The sequence below is a fragment of the Oryx dammah genome, unplaced genomic scaffold (assembly GCF_014754425.2).
Source record: "Oryx dammah isolate SB20612 unplaced genomic scaffold, SCBI_Odam_1.1 HiC_scaffold_27, whole genome shotgun sequence".
Lineage (NCBI taxonomy): Eukaryota > Metazoa > Chordata > Mammalia > Artiodactyla > Bovidae > Oryx > Oryx dammah.
Window position 1 is genome coordinate 111,733,262 of NW_024070211.1, and position 18,315 is coordinate 111,751,576.

Here is an 18,315-nt window from a genome sequence, read left to right on the forward strand (position 1 = left end):
GAGGAGCCTGGTAGGCTGCAGTCCATGGGGTCGCCAAGAATCGGACATGACTGAGTGACTTCACTTTCACTTTTCACTTTCATGCATTGGAGGAGGCAATGGCAACCCACTCCAGTGTTCTTGCCTGGAGAATCCCAGGGACGGGGGAACCTGGTGGGCTGCCGTCTCTGGGGTCGCACAGAGTCGGACACGACTGAAGCGACTTAGCAGCAGCAGCAGCAGCAACCCAAAGACCTAAACAGACGTTTCTACAAAAAGGACATACAGATGGCCAAAAACACATGAAGAGATGCGCAACATTAGTCATTACTAGAGAAATGCAAATCAGAAGCACAATGAGATATCACCTCACACTTGTCAGAATGACCATCATCAAAAAGTCTACAAACAATAAATGCTTGAGAGGGTGTGGAGAAAAGGAAACCGCACTTGCACTGTTGGTGGGAATATAAATTGATATAATCACTATGGAAGACGGTATGGAGATTCCTTAAAAAACTAGGAATAAAACCACCATATGACCCAGCAATCCCACTCCTAGGCATAAACCCTGAGGAAACCGGGGCTGAAAAAGACACTTGTATCCCATTGTTCATTGTAGCACTATTTACAATAGCTAGAACATGGAAGCAACCTAGATGCCCATCGACAGATGAATGGATAAAGAAGTTATGGTACATATACATAATGGAATAATACTAGGCCAAAAAAAGGAACGCATTTGAGTCAGTTCTGATGAGGTGGATGAACCTAGAACCTATCATACAGAGTGAAGTGAGTTAGAAAGAGAAAGATAAATATTGTATTCTAATGCACATATACGAAATCTAGAAAGATGGTCCTGAAGAATTTACTTACAGGGCAGCAGTGGAGAAACAGACATAGAGAATAGACTATGGACATGGGGAGAGGGGAGGAGAGGGTGAGACGTACGGAAAGAGTAACAGGGAAACTTACACCACCATATGTAAAATAGATAGCCAACGGGAATTTGCTCTATGGCTCAGGAAACTCAAAAGGGGCCCTGTATCAACCTAGAGGGGTGGGATGGGGCGGGAGATGGGAGGGAGGTTCAACAGGGAGGGGATATATGTATACCTATGGCTGATTCATGTTGAGGTTTGACAGAAAACAGTAAAATCCTGTAAAGCAACTATCCAATAAAAAAGACATTAGCAAAAGAACACAGCAAAAAGATAGTGGGTCTTTAAAGATCCCATTGGCTGAGAAGCAGTCAGCTTTTAAGGATTGTGAGTTTAGCTTAGGAGCCTCTCTTACTGGAGATGGCAGGAACCCTGAGGTGGGAGGGGAGAGGGAACCTTGTGGTGCCTACTGCATAGAAGGTACTCGCCGACCATCCCTGAATCCTTGGTGGAGACTGATTGGATGAAAGAAGAGGAGCTTGTCAAGAGGACCAAGTGCCAGAAAGCGAGAATTGATGCAGAAAGAGGCTACGAAACAGTAATTCGGTCGAGGTGTATCTCGGGCAAAGATTTGGTTCCAAATCTATATTGTTAAAGGTAAACTGAGGCATAGTAACAACTTGACAAGTTTATTTGAGCAGAAATCAGTTGAAACCTGGCAGTGTCAAACCAGCAGGAGCAGGGAAAGATGCAGAGAGTAAGGACAGGAAGGGGGCAAAGCGAGGAGATGACTCGATCGGCTCACTGTCCGGGTGCCGGTTTGTGGTCGGTTTGCCCTTGGGTTTGGTTTTGTAACCTTGAGACATTTGCAGGCTGGGATTTCAGTTTGCTGCCATAGGCTGCCATAGCCTTGGACCCGCCTCAGTCCAGTGGCCACTGGGTTTAATCAACTAAACAGTACATAAACTGGAAACCTGGGGGATATTCAAAAGTTACCTTTGAACTCTGCGCCCCCACCCTAAGACGACACAGTGTTAGAAACAGATGTATTATCATTTCAGTTTAATGTGACCATTTTTCTCCCCCAGCGAGGGAGTGTTTGTTTTGTCCGAGTTCCTTGTGATGTCCTTGGCTTAGGTGTAGGGGGCAAGCTCTGTGGAAAGTGTCTTCTAAAACACCAGACTCATGCCCCTCAGAGAGCTGCTGATACTGTGAGAGACGGGCGTATCTTTCACCTGTTTCAACAGCCCCTCTTCTTGTGCTTTACTTGCATCTTTGTTTGTGTGTCACAGGGCTCTGCCTTTGTTCTCCCTCACCACCTAAACTGGCAGAGAATTAGGCGGCTTTTTGACAAGAGAATAATTCCTGTATCTCTTGGCTCTGACTCTAAGTGTTAAATGCATTTTCAGCTCAAATCTCCAAATTCTCTGTTTTGCTAACAGATTGCTCGTGGGGGCTCCCCGTGCCGTGGCCCTTCCGCTGCAGAAGGCCAACAGAACAGGAGGCTTGTACAGCTGTGACATCACCTCCCGGGGGCCGTGCACACGAATTGAATTTGATAATGACGGTGTGTTCTTTTGGACTTGCTCCTGTTCCCTTGGCCAACTCAACCTGTATCCCATTGCCCTTTCTGGGAGGAAGGAAAGAGGGGGACAAGCATTTATTCTTGGAGAGAAGGCCTCTCTTAATTGCCTGGGCCTTGACTGTTTCTTGCTTGCCCTGAGAACGTTTACTTTTTAAGTCACTTTGGCCGCCCTGATTTTGGTGTTTCCCCAACCCTGGTTTCCAAACTGGTATGGTGTATTGATGTTGCCACCTAGTGATGTGTTGAGGTTCTACAGGAGACTGTTGAAAAATTGTTCAGAAAATAGAATGTGTATCCTGTACTCAGCAGCCAAAAGTTCTCATTTGCTGTTAAAATATCAGGGAGAAAGGCTGTTAAATATAAGATCTCTCTAAAATGAGAGCTGGACAACATGGATAAAATTTCCCTATTATCTCAGATAGAGGCTTGTTTTGTATAGACTGTGTGGTGAGCAGAGCAATTAGTGTCCTGAGAAGCTGCAACCAAACCTAATTTGGTGTTCTTGGTCGACACAGATTTGCAGCTTCATGTTTATGTTCTTCTCTTGTGTGTGTTTTTTTTTTAATCTTTTTAGCAACAATTTTTTTTAACTGATTGGAAAATAATATATGTTAATTGTGAAAAATCTGTAAATGACATTGAACTATAAAGAAAAAAAAACCAAACCCACCGATAATGTAGAGATAATTCCTATTTATTTAACATTTTGGCATTTTTCCGTCTGCCTACCTAAAGTTGTTTAATTTTGATGTTTTCATAATGATTCAAAATTGAAAATCATGCCTACCTTCTCATTAAGGAAGGCAAAATTTTGGATGTAGGGTTATATAGTAGGCTCAAGTTGATACTGAAGAGCACACGGTGAGATTTTTGGTTTCCCTTTCTCCTTTTTGGAAGGAAGAGGTAAAAATAAATATATCATTTTCCTTTTTTTCATCAATAGAAAGATAGAAAGTGGATCTGAGGCTTTGTTTTCCCATCTCCAGTAAAGAAAAGCAAAGTTCAAGCTATTATGTAACAAATTTGAGGGTATGTAGAGAAGTAACTCCCTTTTTGTTAAGTTTGGATGGTCATTTCTGTACTTGGGACTCTGGGTGTCAGAGAAGGTAAAGAGCCACCAGGTAGAATTATATATTTTATGTAAAGAATTTGGTGAAACATTCATACCAATAACCACTCACCTGTTTTCTTAAGATGGAAAGTAATTTTTATGGGTTGAGTAACTGCACTTACTAAGTAGTTAGACTTGGAGTCAAGGCAGTTTAGAAGCTGTTTCTCACATTTTTGCTCATTAATTGGTTCATGGCGTGTTGCAGTAGCTTTGAAGTTGTAGCTGTGTGTGTGTGTGTGTGTGTGTGTGTGTGTGTGTGTGAGACCTATGTTGCTTTCTCCGCAGCTGACCCTTCATCGGAAAGCAAGGAAGATCAGTGGATGGGAGTCACTGTCCAAAGCCAGGGTCCAGGCGGCAAAGTTGTGGTAAGTATAGAGATGTGTCCATTCCGCGCTGAGTGCCTGTTGCTGCTGCTGCTGCTAAGTCGCTACAGTCGTGTCCGACTCTGTGCGACCCCATAGATGGCAGCCCACCAGGCTCCCCCGTCCCTGGGATTCTCCAGGCAAGAATACTGGAGTGGGTTGCCATTTCCTTCTCCAATGCATGAAAGTGAAAAGTGAAAGGGAAGTCGCTCAGTCATGTCCAACAGCTCTATAAGCTGCTTTTCCTTAGAACGTTTAGATCCAAAAAACTTACTTAAAAGCCTTTACTGAATGTCCCTACAACTTTAGGTGGTCTTGAGAAACCAAAGCAAAACCTTACATGGTTTTTGTCCTAGGAACTATGCAGCTATTATAGATGAGTTACAAAAATATGGGAATGGTCATGCAAAGTAAGGATCAGATCATTTTAAACTCTTTAGTTTCTGGGCTACTTCAGATAGAGGTGGTAGCCGAGAAAAAAGGGTTGTTCGATGGAATGTGTTAGGTGGTCTTGGAGGTGCCAGACTGGATCACGATGGTCTTTCTGTCTCTTTCAAGATCTGGTTGCTGTAACAAATTTATGTAGAATTTTGAGAAAAATGAGAATTTTACCAAGTATTGAATTTTTACATCTAAGGAGATGCATTATAGGATATTGACTTGGACATTGTGTTTTCAGCCTGTGTTATATGGAGGGTGGCCATGAATACCCATATGTGAAAATTAGTTTATTTAGTCTCTCCTGGCAGTATGATTTTTCTCTGCCTTTTAAAATAAACAATCTCAGAGTTTAAAGGATAAGTTAAGATAGGATTCATTGTGAGGAAATAGTATGGATAAAAGGAAAATGCCTTTGTTTTAGCCCAGTTCTTGGGAAAATATGTCCATGATTTCTCTCCTCTGGAACATGTTCCTTCTTTTCGTGAACATACTGATACGAAGGTTTATGTAGCCACTGAAAGCCAATTAAATTGAGAAGATTAAGTAAGGGGTTTCCCACTGTTTATGTGACAGGTAAATTTACAAATAAATTGCCTGTGAATTGCAGATTGTTGTTGTTTAAACACTGAGTCATGTGTGTGTACATGTGTGCTAAGTTGCTTCAGTCGGGTGCAACCCTATGGACTGTAGCCCACCAGGCTCCTCTGTCCATGGGATTCTCCAGGCAGGAATACTAGAGTGGGTTGCCACGCCCTCCAGGGAATCCTCCTGACCCAGGGATCAAACCTGCGTCTCTTATGTTTCCTGCATTAGTAGGCAGGTTTTTTACCACTGGCGCCACCTGGGAAGTCCTACTAAGTCATACCTGACTCTTGCGCCCGCACGGACTGTAGCCTGCTAGGCTCCTTTGTCCATGGCATTTCCTAGGCAAGAATACTGGAGTGGGTTACCGTTTCCTTCTCCAGGGGATTACAGATTGGCCTTCAATATTTAGATTGCAGCATTATTCTCTGGGTGACGATAAGACAGAAGTCCTGTGCTGGATAATGGTCTCCTTTTTGCAACTTTGGGGAATATTTGCTGGTTTTCTGGCCTAGTCTCAGGGTGAGGACACATTTAACATCCCATTTAGAATTAACCTCTTGATTGTTGACAATTCCATTGGTATGTAATGAAAAACTTCAGGTTTGCCAACACATGTGGGCTACTTTATTCATCTGCTTGCAGACGTGTGCTCATCGATATGAAAAAAGACAACATGTTAATACAAAGCAGGAATCCCGAGACATCTTTGGAAGGTGCTACGTCCTAAGTCAGAATCTCAGGATTGAAGATGATATGGATGGAGGAGACTGGAGTTTTTGTGATGGCCGATTGAGAGGTCATGAAAAATTTGGTTCTTGCCAGCAAGGTGTAGCAGCTACTTTTACTAAAGACTTCCATTACATTGCCTTTGGAGCCCCAGGCACTTATAACTGGAAAGGTATGCCATATGTTTATAGAAATGGAGATTAGAATGACTGTATAATTTCTGCCTATGCACAATGATTTAGTACATTTTAAGTTAAAACAATGTATCATAAGGCATTTTTATAGAAGTAGAATAGGATTATTAAAATATCTTAATTCTGATTTTTAAAAACAGTAGTCAAAATGTATGTTATAAGATATTTTCCCCTCTGCCAGCAATTTACATTCATATAACTAATTAACTTCCTTTTGTAAAAATATAGTTAGCATTAGTTTTTGCTGTTTTGTATTTGCTTGTTTCATGAAATTGAAAGTTTTAATTTTAACATAGGGATCTGAAAACAGAAGAATTGAGTGGTGTTGTATACAAATAATATTGTATTGATACAGACATTTCTTTAGTCATGTATTACTCGGGCTATGTTTTGCTAATAAAACAGGGTAGTTAGAAAGACAGATAAGAAATTAGGAAATTTTGAGATGATCCCAGATAACTTGTGGAAAGGTTGTTGAGTGATATTGTTTAAATAACTTCAAGATGTAGGTGAAGGGCACGACATCACATATTTTGCCTGGAGGAACACGGTCAGTGCCCCCGTAATAAAAGTTCAACTTCTGAAGAAATTAAGCAGGTGTAGAAAACCCCTCTATTATACAGGACAATTTACCTGATTCTAATTCATAGCGAAGAGTAATACATCTGATTCAGAAATAAGATTTTTGGGGAAGAAATTTATTGTAATAAATTCTATGTTCTAACATTTTCTATAGTCGGAAAAATCTTGGTAAAATTTTTCATTGTTCAGTCAGAAGTTTCCGAGTTTTGATATCTGTTAGGAATGGTCCTTGAACACCTTCCTGGGTATGTCATTCATAGCAACCTTTGGGAATAATTTCCTTAGGCTACCCACCCTCAGCTGAATCTTCCACATAGCAGCATTTGTTGGGTTATCTTGACCTAATAACACACAGAATTTAGAAATAGTTTTATTTTAGCAAGAGATGGCATACATGGTAAAACAAAATAAAAACACCCACCAATTATGTATGTTTTAATTTCTGGGAAATACATCTTGCCTGCTTTGTAAATGCTGACTTAAAATGTTACCACTTTAAAAAAAAATCATATAGTGGACTTATTATGTGAGATATTCTCTTTTCAATGATTAGGTTTGAAAATTTTTTGAAGATTTAAAATCTCTGGTTAAAAATGATTGGAAGAAAATATCAAAATACTAATATTGCTTTCACACCATAGTAAAGAAGGTAAATTGATTTAGGATTATAGAAAATGTAAAATATATCAGGTTCATATAATTAAAGAGTTTTCTGTAGGTTTAGTTAATTAAGCATTCCATTTTCCATCTATAATTCCATTTTCATGGCATTATAAAGATAATTCATGAAAACACGTGGGCATTTTTTTTTATTACTAGAACAGTTTTGTTTGATGTAAAAATCTATACAAACAGGATTTTTTAACTTTAATAACCTCAAAAGTCACCTTCTGCCTTTTGTCTCTCCAAACTTTTCTTTCTGAACTTAGTGATAACATCAGGAATGTTTATTAGAACCATCTATTTTATTTGTTTCATCTTCATTTTTTTTTTCCTTTTAACCATTTCATTCTTTTAGGGATTGTTCGCGTAGAGCAAAAGAATAACACTTTTTTTGACATGAACATCTTTGAAGATGGGCCTTATGAAGTTGGTGGAGAGACTGATCATGATGAAAGTCTAGTTCCTGTTCCTGCTAACAGTTACTTAGGTAGGCGCGAGAGTGGATGACGTGCCTGCCTCCTCAGATGCCTCCGTGTGACACTGCTGTCACAGGACCCTGGACTGCAAGGCTGAGAAAGGGCCAGACTGGGGCTGGGGGCCTGTGGCTGCATTTAGTGGGATTTAGAGCTTGGTGATCCCTGAGGTATTCTGACTGATACTTGGGGTATCTGAACCGAGCTGCCTCGAAGCAGGATGAAACCTACCGTCTCCTAAAATCTTCTGTCCTGCGTGGAGGTCTGTTTCCTGAGCTAATGTCCACTTCTGTAACCCGCACCAGGCGGTCCATGCAGCCGTGACACAGTGCGTGGTTGTAAGCAAGAGGCCGAGTTGTCTTCCCTCTCCCTTCAGTGCCTCTTTTTGGAGAGATACTCTTGAAGAGCTACATTTATGAAGTTACTCTTAAGTGGCAGGTCAGGACCTCCAGGTCCATCCTCTGTGACTGCCCTTCTCCAAGGGTTGGCCTTGCTTCTGGATTGTCACAAGGCCCCTGGCGGGTGGCATGGGGGCTTTCCAGCCGAGCCAGAGCCGCACTGCTAAAGCAGCTCCGAGGACACCCAGACTGTGGTCTAAGTGCCAATTCCTTAACTCCTAACGCTTGTTTGCGTTACTAATGGGTGTCCTAAATTATTCATGTGCATTATGATAATTACACAAAGGCTTTTAAAGGCTTTAATTCTTGGTATGAGTTGACATAAAGAATAATTACTGTGTAATTCTTGGAAAAAAAATGTAAAAAACCTACTAAATCTAAATAGTATCCTATTCTTTTTTAAAAAATAGAGAAGTACCATATGCTGGAGATCTTACTAGAACAATGGAAGGTTAAAAAGGGGGAAAAAATGGGTGTAGATCTAAAAATAATTCTAAACAAGGTATTAGTAAACATATTCTTTAAAAACTGCTCTAATTATATAGATATGTATGAACAATACTGTTAATTAAAAAAAAAACTTTTCAGAAACTCCCCCACCCCTAAATTAAAAACTTGATGTGAAGACATAGAATGGAGAAAACTTATACTTACCACTTGTTAGACACCTACTGTATGCTATAAATCACACACTATTACTTACTACTTTATAGGTTTTATTTGTTCTTTCCAACTATATTATAAAATAAGTATTATTTTCCTTTTGCTGATGGGCGAAGAAATCCCTGTGACTGAGGGAAATTTCCTAGTCCGAGGTCACACAATTAATAATCCCCCAGCCAAGGGAAGAAATACTCATGAAAATGACTGGGACAGGGTGGGAAGCAGCTGGGTATGTGAGTGCTGTCAGTGGCTTCGCAGGACAGGAGGGGAACACAGGGCTGAGTGGTTTGCAGTCTCAATTATTAAATAGGATTTTCCAGGGTAAAATTATTTTCAAGGTAAATATTAATACTACCAATAAACCAATATTTTATTCGAATAAATTTTAACAGAAAACCTCTTCAAATGAGTTACTTAGGGATTAGTTTATGCCATTTCAGTTTAATGGCTCTGGTCAAGAAGCCAACACTTTTGTTCGTAAGATAGATGCCCATGGATTTTATCTTAGTGTCTACTGGAACATGTGAAACTATTAAACTTTGTTTTATTAAACACATTTGCCTCTTTCAGAATGGATTTCCTCAAAAGCGGGTACTGGGTTGGGGTGGGGAGAATAGTGTCGCATTTCTGCTGTTACATTTTGGCTGTCTGTGCATCTGTCATTTCAAAAAAATCAGCAGGTTTTAGGAGGAAAATGATCTGCATGAGGTTTGGAAGCTGGCAAAGAGGGTGGCTTGCCGGATGCAGCGGTGGCCTCATCATTGCGAGCACGGCAGTAGCCAGTGTGCCTCTTACCAAGCATAATTGCTTTTTCTTCAATCTCTTCCGTCCCGTGCATGTGTACAGGCCTGCTGTTTTTGACCAGCGTTTCCTATACAGATCCCGATCAGTTTGTTTATAAAACACAGCCTCCCAGAGAGCAGCCCGACACATCCCCTGATGTGATGATGAATAGCTACCTAGGTTTGTGACCTCTGAGATGACAAATAAATGGTCTTGGTCATGGTCATTTGAGAATTTTTTTTTTTTGATCCATACAGAGCATAAATCTTTTTATTTTCTATTTCATTTCAAGTGAAGCACACACACAAAGCATGCCGCGGTTGAGGCTCTGCAGCCAGAATGGCTTCCAGAGCTGGATTCGATTGTGTCTCCTTTCTAAACTTGTAGCTCATACTGGTTTTCAACTCGCTTCACAATTTGAGAACTGCAGCAGTAGTGGTGATGCTTTTTGTAAACAAAACCCAATTAAAAGGGTGAGCTTATAGTATTCTCTATCTGCCTCATCTTCACATAGGAAGATTTGCTTTATTCGGACAATTTTGATGTGTGGACATTTGTGTCTGCTTGCCATTTAACCTCAGTTGGTAATCTGACATCCTACCTGATGCCTTATGATGAGGTTTCTAATGTTTTTCTGCGCTGCGAACAAGTGTGTAATTGATACAGATGACAACTTGCTCACCTCTATTGTTTACGCTAGGTTCTCAAATCTCATCAGTCATGGTTTTGTTTGCATGTTTCTGTCTGAGAACTAAGTTGGCCCTAAGGAGTAAAATGCTGGCTGTGGAATATTAATGTTGTTAGCATTCTTTTATTGCCTGATGACCAAAGAGATTGATGAATATAGAAGTTAACTAATCACTGCATTATAGCAAGACCCATAGGCACTCAATTATGCTATGTCAGGTTGCATCTTGGTGTACAGGATGTAACTTTCCCTTGATAATTTAGTATCTAGCTTGATCTCCTTTTACAGCAATTTCAGTATTGGAATGGAGTTTGAACTGATTCTTAAGTAGCATGTATGCTTCATGATTGAAGTTACACAAATGCTAACTAGCACAGGTGCTTTTCTTTAAATACCTTAACAGGGAAACACCTACTATTTTGTGCTTGAGTCAAATCTCTTGGTTCTGTAATTCTTATCATAGATATGATAGCTGGTGGGGAGGGTCAGAAGGAGAGTGGTGGGAAATGAAAGGTAGTGATGAAGTAACCACTGTTAGATACCTCCTAAAAAACAGAGTTGATAAGTACCATGTTTTGTTTTTCTAGGCTTTTCTTTGGACTCAGGAAAAGGTATTGTTTCCAAAGATGAGATCACTTTTGTATCTGGTGCTCCTAGAGCCAATCATAGTGGAGCTGTGGTTTTGCTTAAAAGAGACCTGAAGTCTGCACACCTTCTCCCTGAGCACATATTTGATGGGGAAGGGCTGGCTTCTTCATTTGGCTATGACGTGGCAGTGGTGGACCTCAACAAAGATGGGTAAGAGCCTCTGAGGTTATTTTACATTTGCGAAGAACTCATTGCTGCTCTGGCTTCTATAGGTGTTGAGAGGAAATACCCTTCCAGGTTAGTTGATGGAAAGAATATTTCTGCTGCCAAATTTTTACCATCCCATCAGTCTTCCTCACTTATATTTTGGTAGCAGACATTCATTACCCTCCCTAGGATGAAGGATTACATTTTCAGTCTTCAGTTTTTACTATGTCCTAGGATCATGGGTCTGTGAGAATTAAAATTTAACTAAAAAAAAAAAAAGACAGCTATGTGGTTCTGTTCTGTGGTTTCTTAAGGGGATTTTGGAGCAGCCAGAATGTCCTCTTGAAAGTAGGGATTGGTGACAAAGTTGATACAAAGGTCTCTGGTTGATAGTGCCAATCTGGGTCTTTGGTAGAAGGTCAAAGGTGGAATAGAGTGGAATCTTTACTGGGAGGCTCTCTGCACTATAGATGTAACTTGGAAACTGGCTTCAAGTTCTTACAGTTGATGTTTTCCTTTGGGTGTTATTAGAGGCTACCTAGTTTTTTAAAAAAATACTTCAATTGATGAAATATAAATTCCAGATTTGAGGTCCTTTTTATCATATCTCTTTGTGTCCTTAGTACCCATTCATGTGGGATTCTCCCTAAGCTTGCTGATATTCTGGCCAGTGGTTCACAGTTCTTCCCCTCATTATGTTTTCAGGTGGCAAGATATAGTTATTGGAGCCCCACAGTATTTTGATAGAAGTGGAGAAGTTGGAGGTGCAGCGTATGTCTACATTAACCAGCAAGGCAGATGGAATAACGTCAAGCCGATTCGTCTTAATGGAACCAAAGATTCTATGTTTGGCATTGCAGTCAAAAATATTGGTGATATAAATCAAGATGGCTACCCAGGTAGACAAATAGATTGTGAAATGGTCATGATTTATAGATTATGTGATTGTCTAAAATAGTGAGTCCTCATGATCTATTTTAAAACATAGTATTGGAATGCTTTTAAAATGTGACATTTATTAAAACGTGGTGTTGTTAACAGATATTGCAGTTGGAGCACCCTATGATGGTAAGGGGAAGGTTTTTATCTATCATGGATCTGCGAATGGAATAAATACCAAACCAACACAGGTAACCAGATAACTTGGATTTCTACAGTTAAGGTCTCAGTAGTTTTCTTTCCAATGGATTGTTTAGGTTTATGTGAATTTTCACACTAATCATGTGTTACTTACAAGTCTAAAATAGTATGAACTTTGGTTTTATAAAAAATGTATTAGAAGATAGCTTGTAAACAGATTTAAATGCAATGAGCTGCTTGTTTTAAATTGTAAAATTTCTTTGGTAAATTAAGAATCAAACTAAGCCAAAGGAAGAGACTGTTCTACCCTGACAGCATAGAGAGATAGAATGTGATATATTTCCTTTAGTGGCGTATTAAGAAGGGATGAAACTGGACAGATATAAGAGATGATTGTAATTGCATAGAGAATCAGATACCAAAATCTAAAAATTGCTTTAGAGGAAAATAAGACATTTGGAGGGCAGGAAGAGAAGTTTGGTTTGAAATACACTGATTGACTTAATATGGTACATAAGGTTATCAAAAATTCTTTTCTGTCTTTTGAGATACAACATAAATCAGGTAACTTTTGTGAAAATAAAATGCATGAAATGCTTGATCATGTGTACTTATTTATAATTCAGTTGTGATTTAACATAATTTGTAAGTAAACTCTTTAACTTCAGTTCAAAGAGACTTACCTTCAAAGCATAAATGAAAGACTCATTTTAGTAGCCAGGTGTGCGTTCTGATGCCCTATTCCTTTCAGGTTCTTGAGGGTAAATCACCTTTTTTTGGATATTCAATTGCTGGAAACATGGACCTTGATAGAAATTCCTACCCTGATGTTGCTGTTGGTTCCCTCTCAGATTCGGTAACTATTTTCAGGTGTGTAATCTCTGGCTTTAAGCTTGTTTGGTAAAGCTACTTACATTAGAGTTGGGTTTTTTTTTTTTTGACCTTTTGAATTGAAACTTGTAACAACTGTACTTCAAAGGCAAAATCTTGTATGAGTTTTGAATATTTTTTTCTCTTGAGAGTAGTACAACAATGTAATAAAAACCTATTTTGTGAAGTCTTGATATAATTTTGAACTAATTTTTTAAAAAGGTCAGAACTGGTGGAAATTTTTTACCTTTACATTTATAAAAACTGAAACAAAGAATTTGACCGTATAAGAATTTAAAGAAGGAAATGAACATACTGTATTTTACCATCCATTAAGAAACTCCAAAATTTTGGTTTATATCCTTCTAGGTTTTTTCCTGTGAATATACATATATGTTTAACAAAATTGAGATTGTAATGTACATATCGTTTTGTAACCTGCTTTTGCTGGTTTGTAATGAATAGTGGCCTTTTTCTGTGAGTGAGTATAGTGCATAGTGGGTTATTTCCCTGTCGTTGAGTACTTTTCTGAAATGAAGTTAACGGTTGCCTGAGACGTCACATGAGTCATGTGTTTATTTAACAACTTTCGGGTTGTTTATTTTGGGTCATAGGTTATTTAACAACTGCCATACTGTCATACTGTCATTGGACAGTTAGGTTGCTTTCCAGGTTTGGTGGTTTACTTCCTTGATACACAAAGCTGGTGAGCATCCTTACTTTTCTTCATGTCTTAGATTATTTCCTTATGATAACTTCCTAAAAGTGAGTTGCGAAGTTGAAGGGCATGTGAGTTTTAGGACTTGTGATTCCTTCAACCAATATGATCTCCAGAAAGGCTGCAGTGGTTGTGACACAGCAGCTGTGTCTCAGTGGCCTTATCCCAACAATTCCATTACTGCTGGAAATTGCCAGGAAAAATTGTGCAAAACTTTTTTTTTAATTTAAAAAGTAGCACATTTTTTTTTTTTTTAAAAACAGATTAATACAGAATTGCAGTTAAGTGCAAGTTTTCCAATATTCTTTCCTTCCATCAAACAACTTTTAATAGTTTTGAGTCTCTCTCCACTTCTAGGGTATCATCAAACAGCCATACTAAAACTGCTGTCTTCTATTCTGGTTTGTAAAAATTAACCTCTTCCATTTTCTTTCCTTGTTAATACAGATATATCAATCTTATTCTTTTTAAAAGCTCAGTGTTATTCCATAATATGCATTTAATGAGTCATTGGTTGATGGAATTTTTAGATAGTCTGTGACTTTTAGCTATTATAAACATTAGGTGGTGTATTGTATATATATCTCCATGTAATGGAATTTTTTAAAGAAAAATTCCTAGAAATAGAATTGCTGGGATCAAGGTTAGCACATTTTTGTATTCATCATGTGTGTGTATGCATACTCAGCCAGTCTCCGACTCCAGCCACATGGACTGCACCCTGCCAGGCTCCTCTGTCCATGGGAATTCCAAGGCAAGAATACTGGAGTGAGTAGCCATTTCCTCCTCCAGAGGATTTTCCTGACCCAGAGATTGAACTCTCATCTCCTGCACTGGCAGCTAGATGGATTCTTTACCACTGAGCCACCTGGGAAACCCTTACATATACCCACAGAAAAGTTGTAGCAATTTATGCTCACAGCAGCAACCTATCAGAGGGCCCATTTTCTCACACCTTTACCATCCCAACAGGATGAATCTATTTAATTTTTGCCACTGTGGTGTGATCTCATCTTTTGATTGAATTTGCAATTCTTTGATCATTGGTGAAAATGAACCATTTGGGTTTTGTTTGTTTTTAAAAAAACTACATATTTATCTAAAGAATCTCTTCAGAGAAATGGGCAGCGATGTACAGCGAAACCCTAAATGAAAAATAATCTGTATATCATGTGTACACTTGGTACCGCCGTTGCTCTGTATTCTTCTGGAAGGATGCCAAGGATAGATGTAGCCTCTATATCTAAAAGAGTATCCTAACCAAAACCCCTGGGGATAATAAACTGACACCAGGATACTTTTGAAGATAATACTACTTTTAAAAAAGACAGAATATACTGTGCATTTATATAATGTGGTATAAAATATATAGAAAAATAGTCTTCTAGTTGAATGGCAAGATCTATGAAAGTCATTTTATGAGAAAGCTAAGAACCGGAAGAGACATTACAGATGGCAAAAGTGGGAGACGTGAAAGTAAGTGGAGAAAAATGTATCTGGAATATTAGGCCAAAGGAAGAAGTTAAAAAAAAAGTTTGAATGAATGTCTGTTACTGCCTTTATATGCCTGTTTCTCTCTGTTCATGTGTTAGGTATTAACCTTAAAATAGTCAACATTTTTAAAAGGTAGAAGAGTATAGTATAACATTGAATTACTTTAGCAGCTTCCATCAAAAAGCAATTTGAACTTCTAGTTTGAGATACATACCTCTGGTGTCGAGAAGACTTGAATTCCTGTAACAGAATTTGGTTACCAAGACTTCCCCAGGAGATAACCTGTCTTTAGCTAGTTAAATATTTGTATCTGTATGTAACTGATATTTTAATACCCTTACTTTCCTGTCCCCATAAGTAGGTTGACTGTGAATCCTGTATACATGTTCCTTCTTTCCTCACAGATAGTATGAAAATGAATTTCAAAAGCCTTTGCTAGTAAGATAATTTTCCTATTTTACAAATAAGAAAAACAGAGGCCCAAGACTTGGCTGTGCTTTTGAGCCTGGATCCTGTGAGAGCAGGGCACGGTACCTATATCTTCCCAATGTCAGTCTCTACTAAATCATGCTAGTACTTAATACTAATACTTAGTAATTAAGTATTAATACTTAATACTTAATAAGTAAATGCCCATTAAACACAAGACAGCTGAGCAATAAGATTTGCTTTAAGTGTTAAGAGGCATTTTTACGATTCCATATATAATGTGCTCTGAAAATTGTGTATATTGTATGTTTAAAAACAGGATTTAGGCAGAAGTGTGTGTTAAAATATTTTGAAATGTATGAAGCACCAAAGCCTTAATGTAAAACACTCTAGCATCTGTAGCAACTGGTATTAAAACATTTATGAACTTTTTGCCTTCTAAATATGTGCTCAAAACTTTAGAAACGTACCTACAGGCATACCTCATTTTATTGCACTTTGTTTTACTGTACTTCACAGATACTGTGGGAGTTTTTTTTTTTTTTTTAATTGAAGGCTTGTGTCAAGGTGTCATTTTCCCAACATGTCTCTGTCACATTTTGGTAATTCTTATAACATTTTTCATTTACTATTACTTTAATTATGGTGATCTTGGATATTACTGCTATGAATTCCTGAAGGCCCAGATGCTGATTAGCATTTTCTTTTAGCAATAAATTATTTTTCAATTAAGGCAGGTACATTGTTTAGACATAATTCCCTTTCAACTTAATAGACTACAGCATACTGAAAACTTAACTTACAAGAAACCAGCAAGTTCAAGTGACTCCTTTAGTGCAGTCTTGGCTTTCTTGCTGTGGTCTGCAACCAAACCTGCAGTATCTCCCATGGAAAATAATAATAGAAAGATAAACAGTTAGACAAAGGGGAATGAAGAGAATGTGCACCTCACTTGCCGTTTTATTGGCTCCTGCCTTCTCCATGAAGGTGCTCACTCTCCGCCTGGCCTACAGACAGACTGATTCCAGAAGTTCAGACTAGCTCTTAGGAATGTGGAGTACGTTTGGCTGTGGAACACTGTTCTCCAGGATGGCTGGGTTTACCGCAAACCCACCGAAGGCGGCGTGACTGAATCCCTGTGGTGATGGAACCATGGAAGCCACTCTGAGTTGGTGTGGGGAGTGACAGAGGCGAGAGGTGTACCGTCTGCCCAGCCCTTCCGCAGCCCCAACCACCGCACCCTTGCGTCCCTGTGGCAGTGGTGCAGGGATCAAGCCATAGGCCCTTGGTGACCCCTTTGGCTGTGGCGGGTAGGGAAGAATATATAAGGGAGACAGATGATGTTTTCACATGGTGAGAGGGGCTAAAGGTGTAGGATTCTGCTGCTTGTGTGTCCGTGAGGTTGGGTTAAGGCAGAGATAGGAAAGGATAAAGGATTCTAGGCTTTGCTTATAGAGATATTGTAGGGGTAGGAAAGTTGTGGTCAGTACTGGCAAGCACGTGAGGTTGGAGATAGCAGAGTCCCAGGGAGGACAGGAAGCTCAGACATTGTAAGATGGGGACCTGTGAGGTCAGGACTTGCCTACATTACTAAAATTCACGTATGTGTAGAAATCCTGGTAGTGAGCACCTCAGGTGTTAGAAGTATGTTGATATAACCTTTTTGGAGCTTTTTCTTAGGGGAGGTGGCAAGATTACCCAGAATTAAAAATGCATATATTGTTTGACTCAGAAATTCTGCTTAAGAATTTATCCTACAGATAAACAAATGTATGAACTTAGGATACATACATGTACATAGATGGATATGCAAGGATGTTTGTCAGCTGAAAGCCTTACAAAATTATAAATGTCTGCTGATTAAGGGACTGGTTGAATAAATGATGTTCCGTTGGCAGATGCAACACCACCAGCTGTGAGAAACAACTAGATTTGTGCGTAGAGATATGAGAAGACCTCTGAAATGCGAATGAGAAAAAGCAACATGCAGACCAATAAGCATGAAAAACTCCCACTTAAAAAGAAATGCTTGTTTTATATTTAATTTTAAATAGTAATTTTAATTGAACCAGACTGATATGTCTGGAAGGACATGCAAAGCTCCTTGAGAGTTTGGGTGGGGATGAGACATATCCACCTGAAAACTCTGGAACTTTTTACATATTGCCCGTATTATTCTTTCAGTTTAAAAACTCCATTAATATTAAAATTATTAATATAAAACAATTTATAATTTTGAATGTGTCAAGTTTAAACAGTTTTATAAATATCACGTCATCATGTTTTAAATTATGTCTGTTAACAGCTATTTTCTTTAGCGGCGGGGGAGCAGGAGTAACACTGGGAAACAGAGTTTTTCCTGTGGTTTTTAAGATGCAGCATCTGAGGATGCCTGTGTAGTACGTGAGCTCATCTTACCTCCAGATAGCAAAAGGCTGAGCTTGTCTTCTCCTTTGTCTTCAGATCCCGGCCTGTGATTAATATTCAGCAAACCATCACAGTAACACCTAACAGAATTGATCTCCGTCAGAAAACGCTCTGTGGGGCGCCTAGTGGGATATGGTGAGCATTTGCGCCATGTCCACTCTTCCCCCACAGTTTCATATCTCTGCTTTATGGTGACCCGGTTGCCCCGAGGAGCCACAGGGAAGATTAAGAGAAATGGGGAGGGAAAGGGAAGAGGAATCTTGTCAAGTGGATATATAACATTTTACTCATCGGTCATCACTGGGGGGATATGAGGATGAGGAATGTGTTGAGATTTTTTTTTTTTCCAGAGCAGTACGGCATTTCTTAATGACTATGTGTTTGA

At 39.0% G+C, this 18,315-nt stretch overlaps 1 protein-coding gene across 2 annotated transcripts in view; it reads left to right on the top strand.

Moving 5' to 3' along the window:
- The window catches only part of ITGA6 (integrin subunit alpha 6), an 85,855-nt gene that overhangs the window by 38,102 nt on the left and 29,438 nt on the right, over window positions 1–18,315 (top strand). For both annotated transcript variants that reach the window (XM_040229354.1, XM_040229353.1), the window contains exons 2-10: window positions 2,306–2,430; window positions 3,845–3,924; window positions 5,590–5,845; window positions 7,468–7,599; window positions 10,705–10,915; window positions 11,618–11,811; window positions 11,954–12,042; window positions 12,744–12,862; window positions 17,967–18,065. In XM_040229354.1, the coding sequence (XP_040085288.1) occupies window positions 2,306–2,430; window positions 3,845–3,924; window positions 5,590–5,845; window positions 7,468–7,599; window positions 10,705–10,915; window positions 11,618–11,811; window positions 11,954–12,042; window positions 12,744–12,862; window positions 17,967–18,065 (1,305 nt within the window). The remainder of the gene's footprint in view (window positions 1–2,305; window positions 2,431–3,844; window positions 3,925–5,589; window positions 5,846–7,467; window positions 7,600–10,704; window positions 10,916–11,617; window positions 11,812–11,953; window positions 12,043–12,743; window positions 12,863–17,966; window positions 18,066–18,315) is intronic.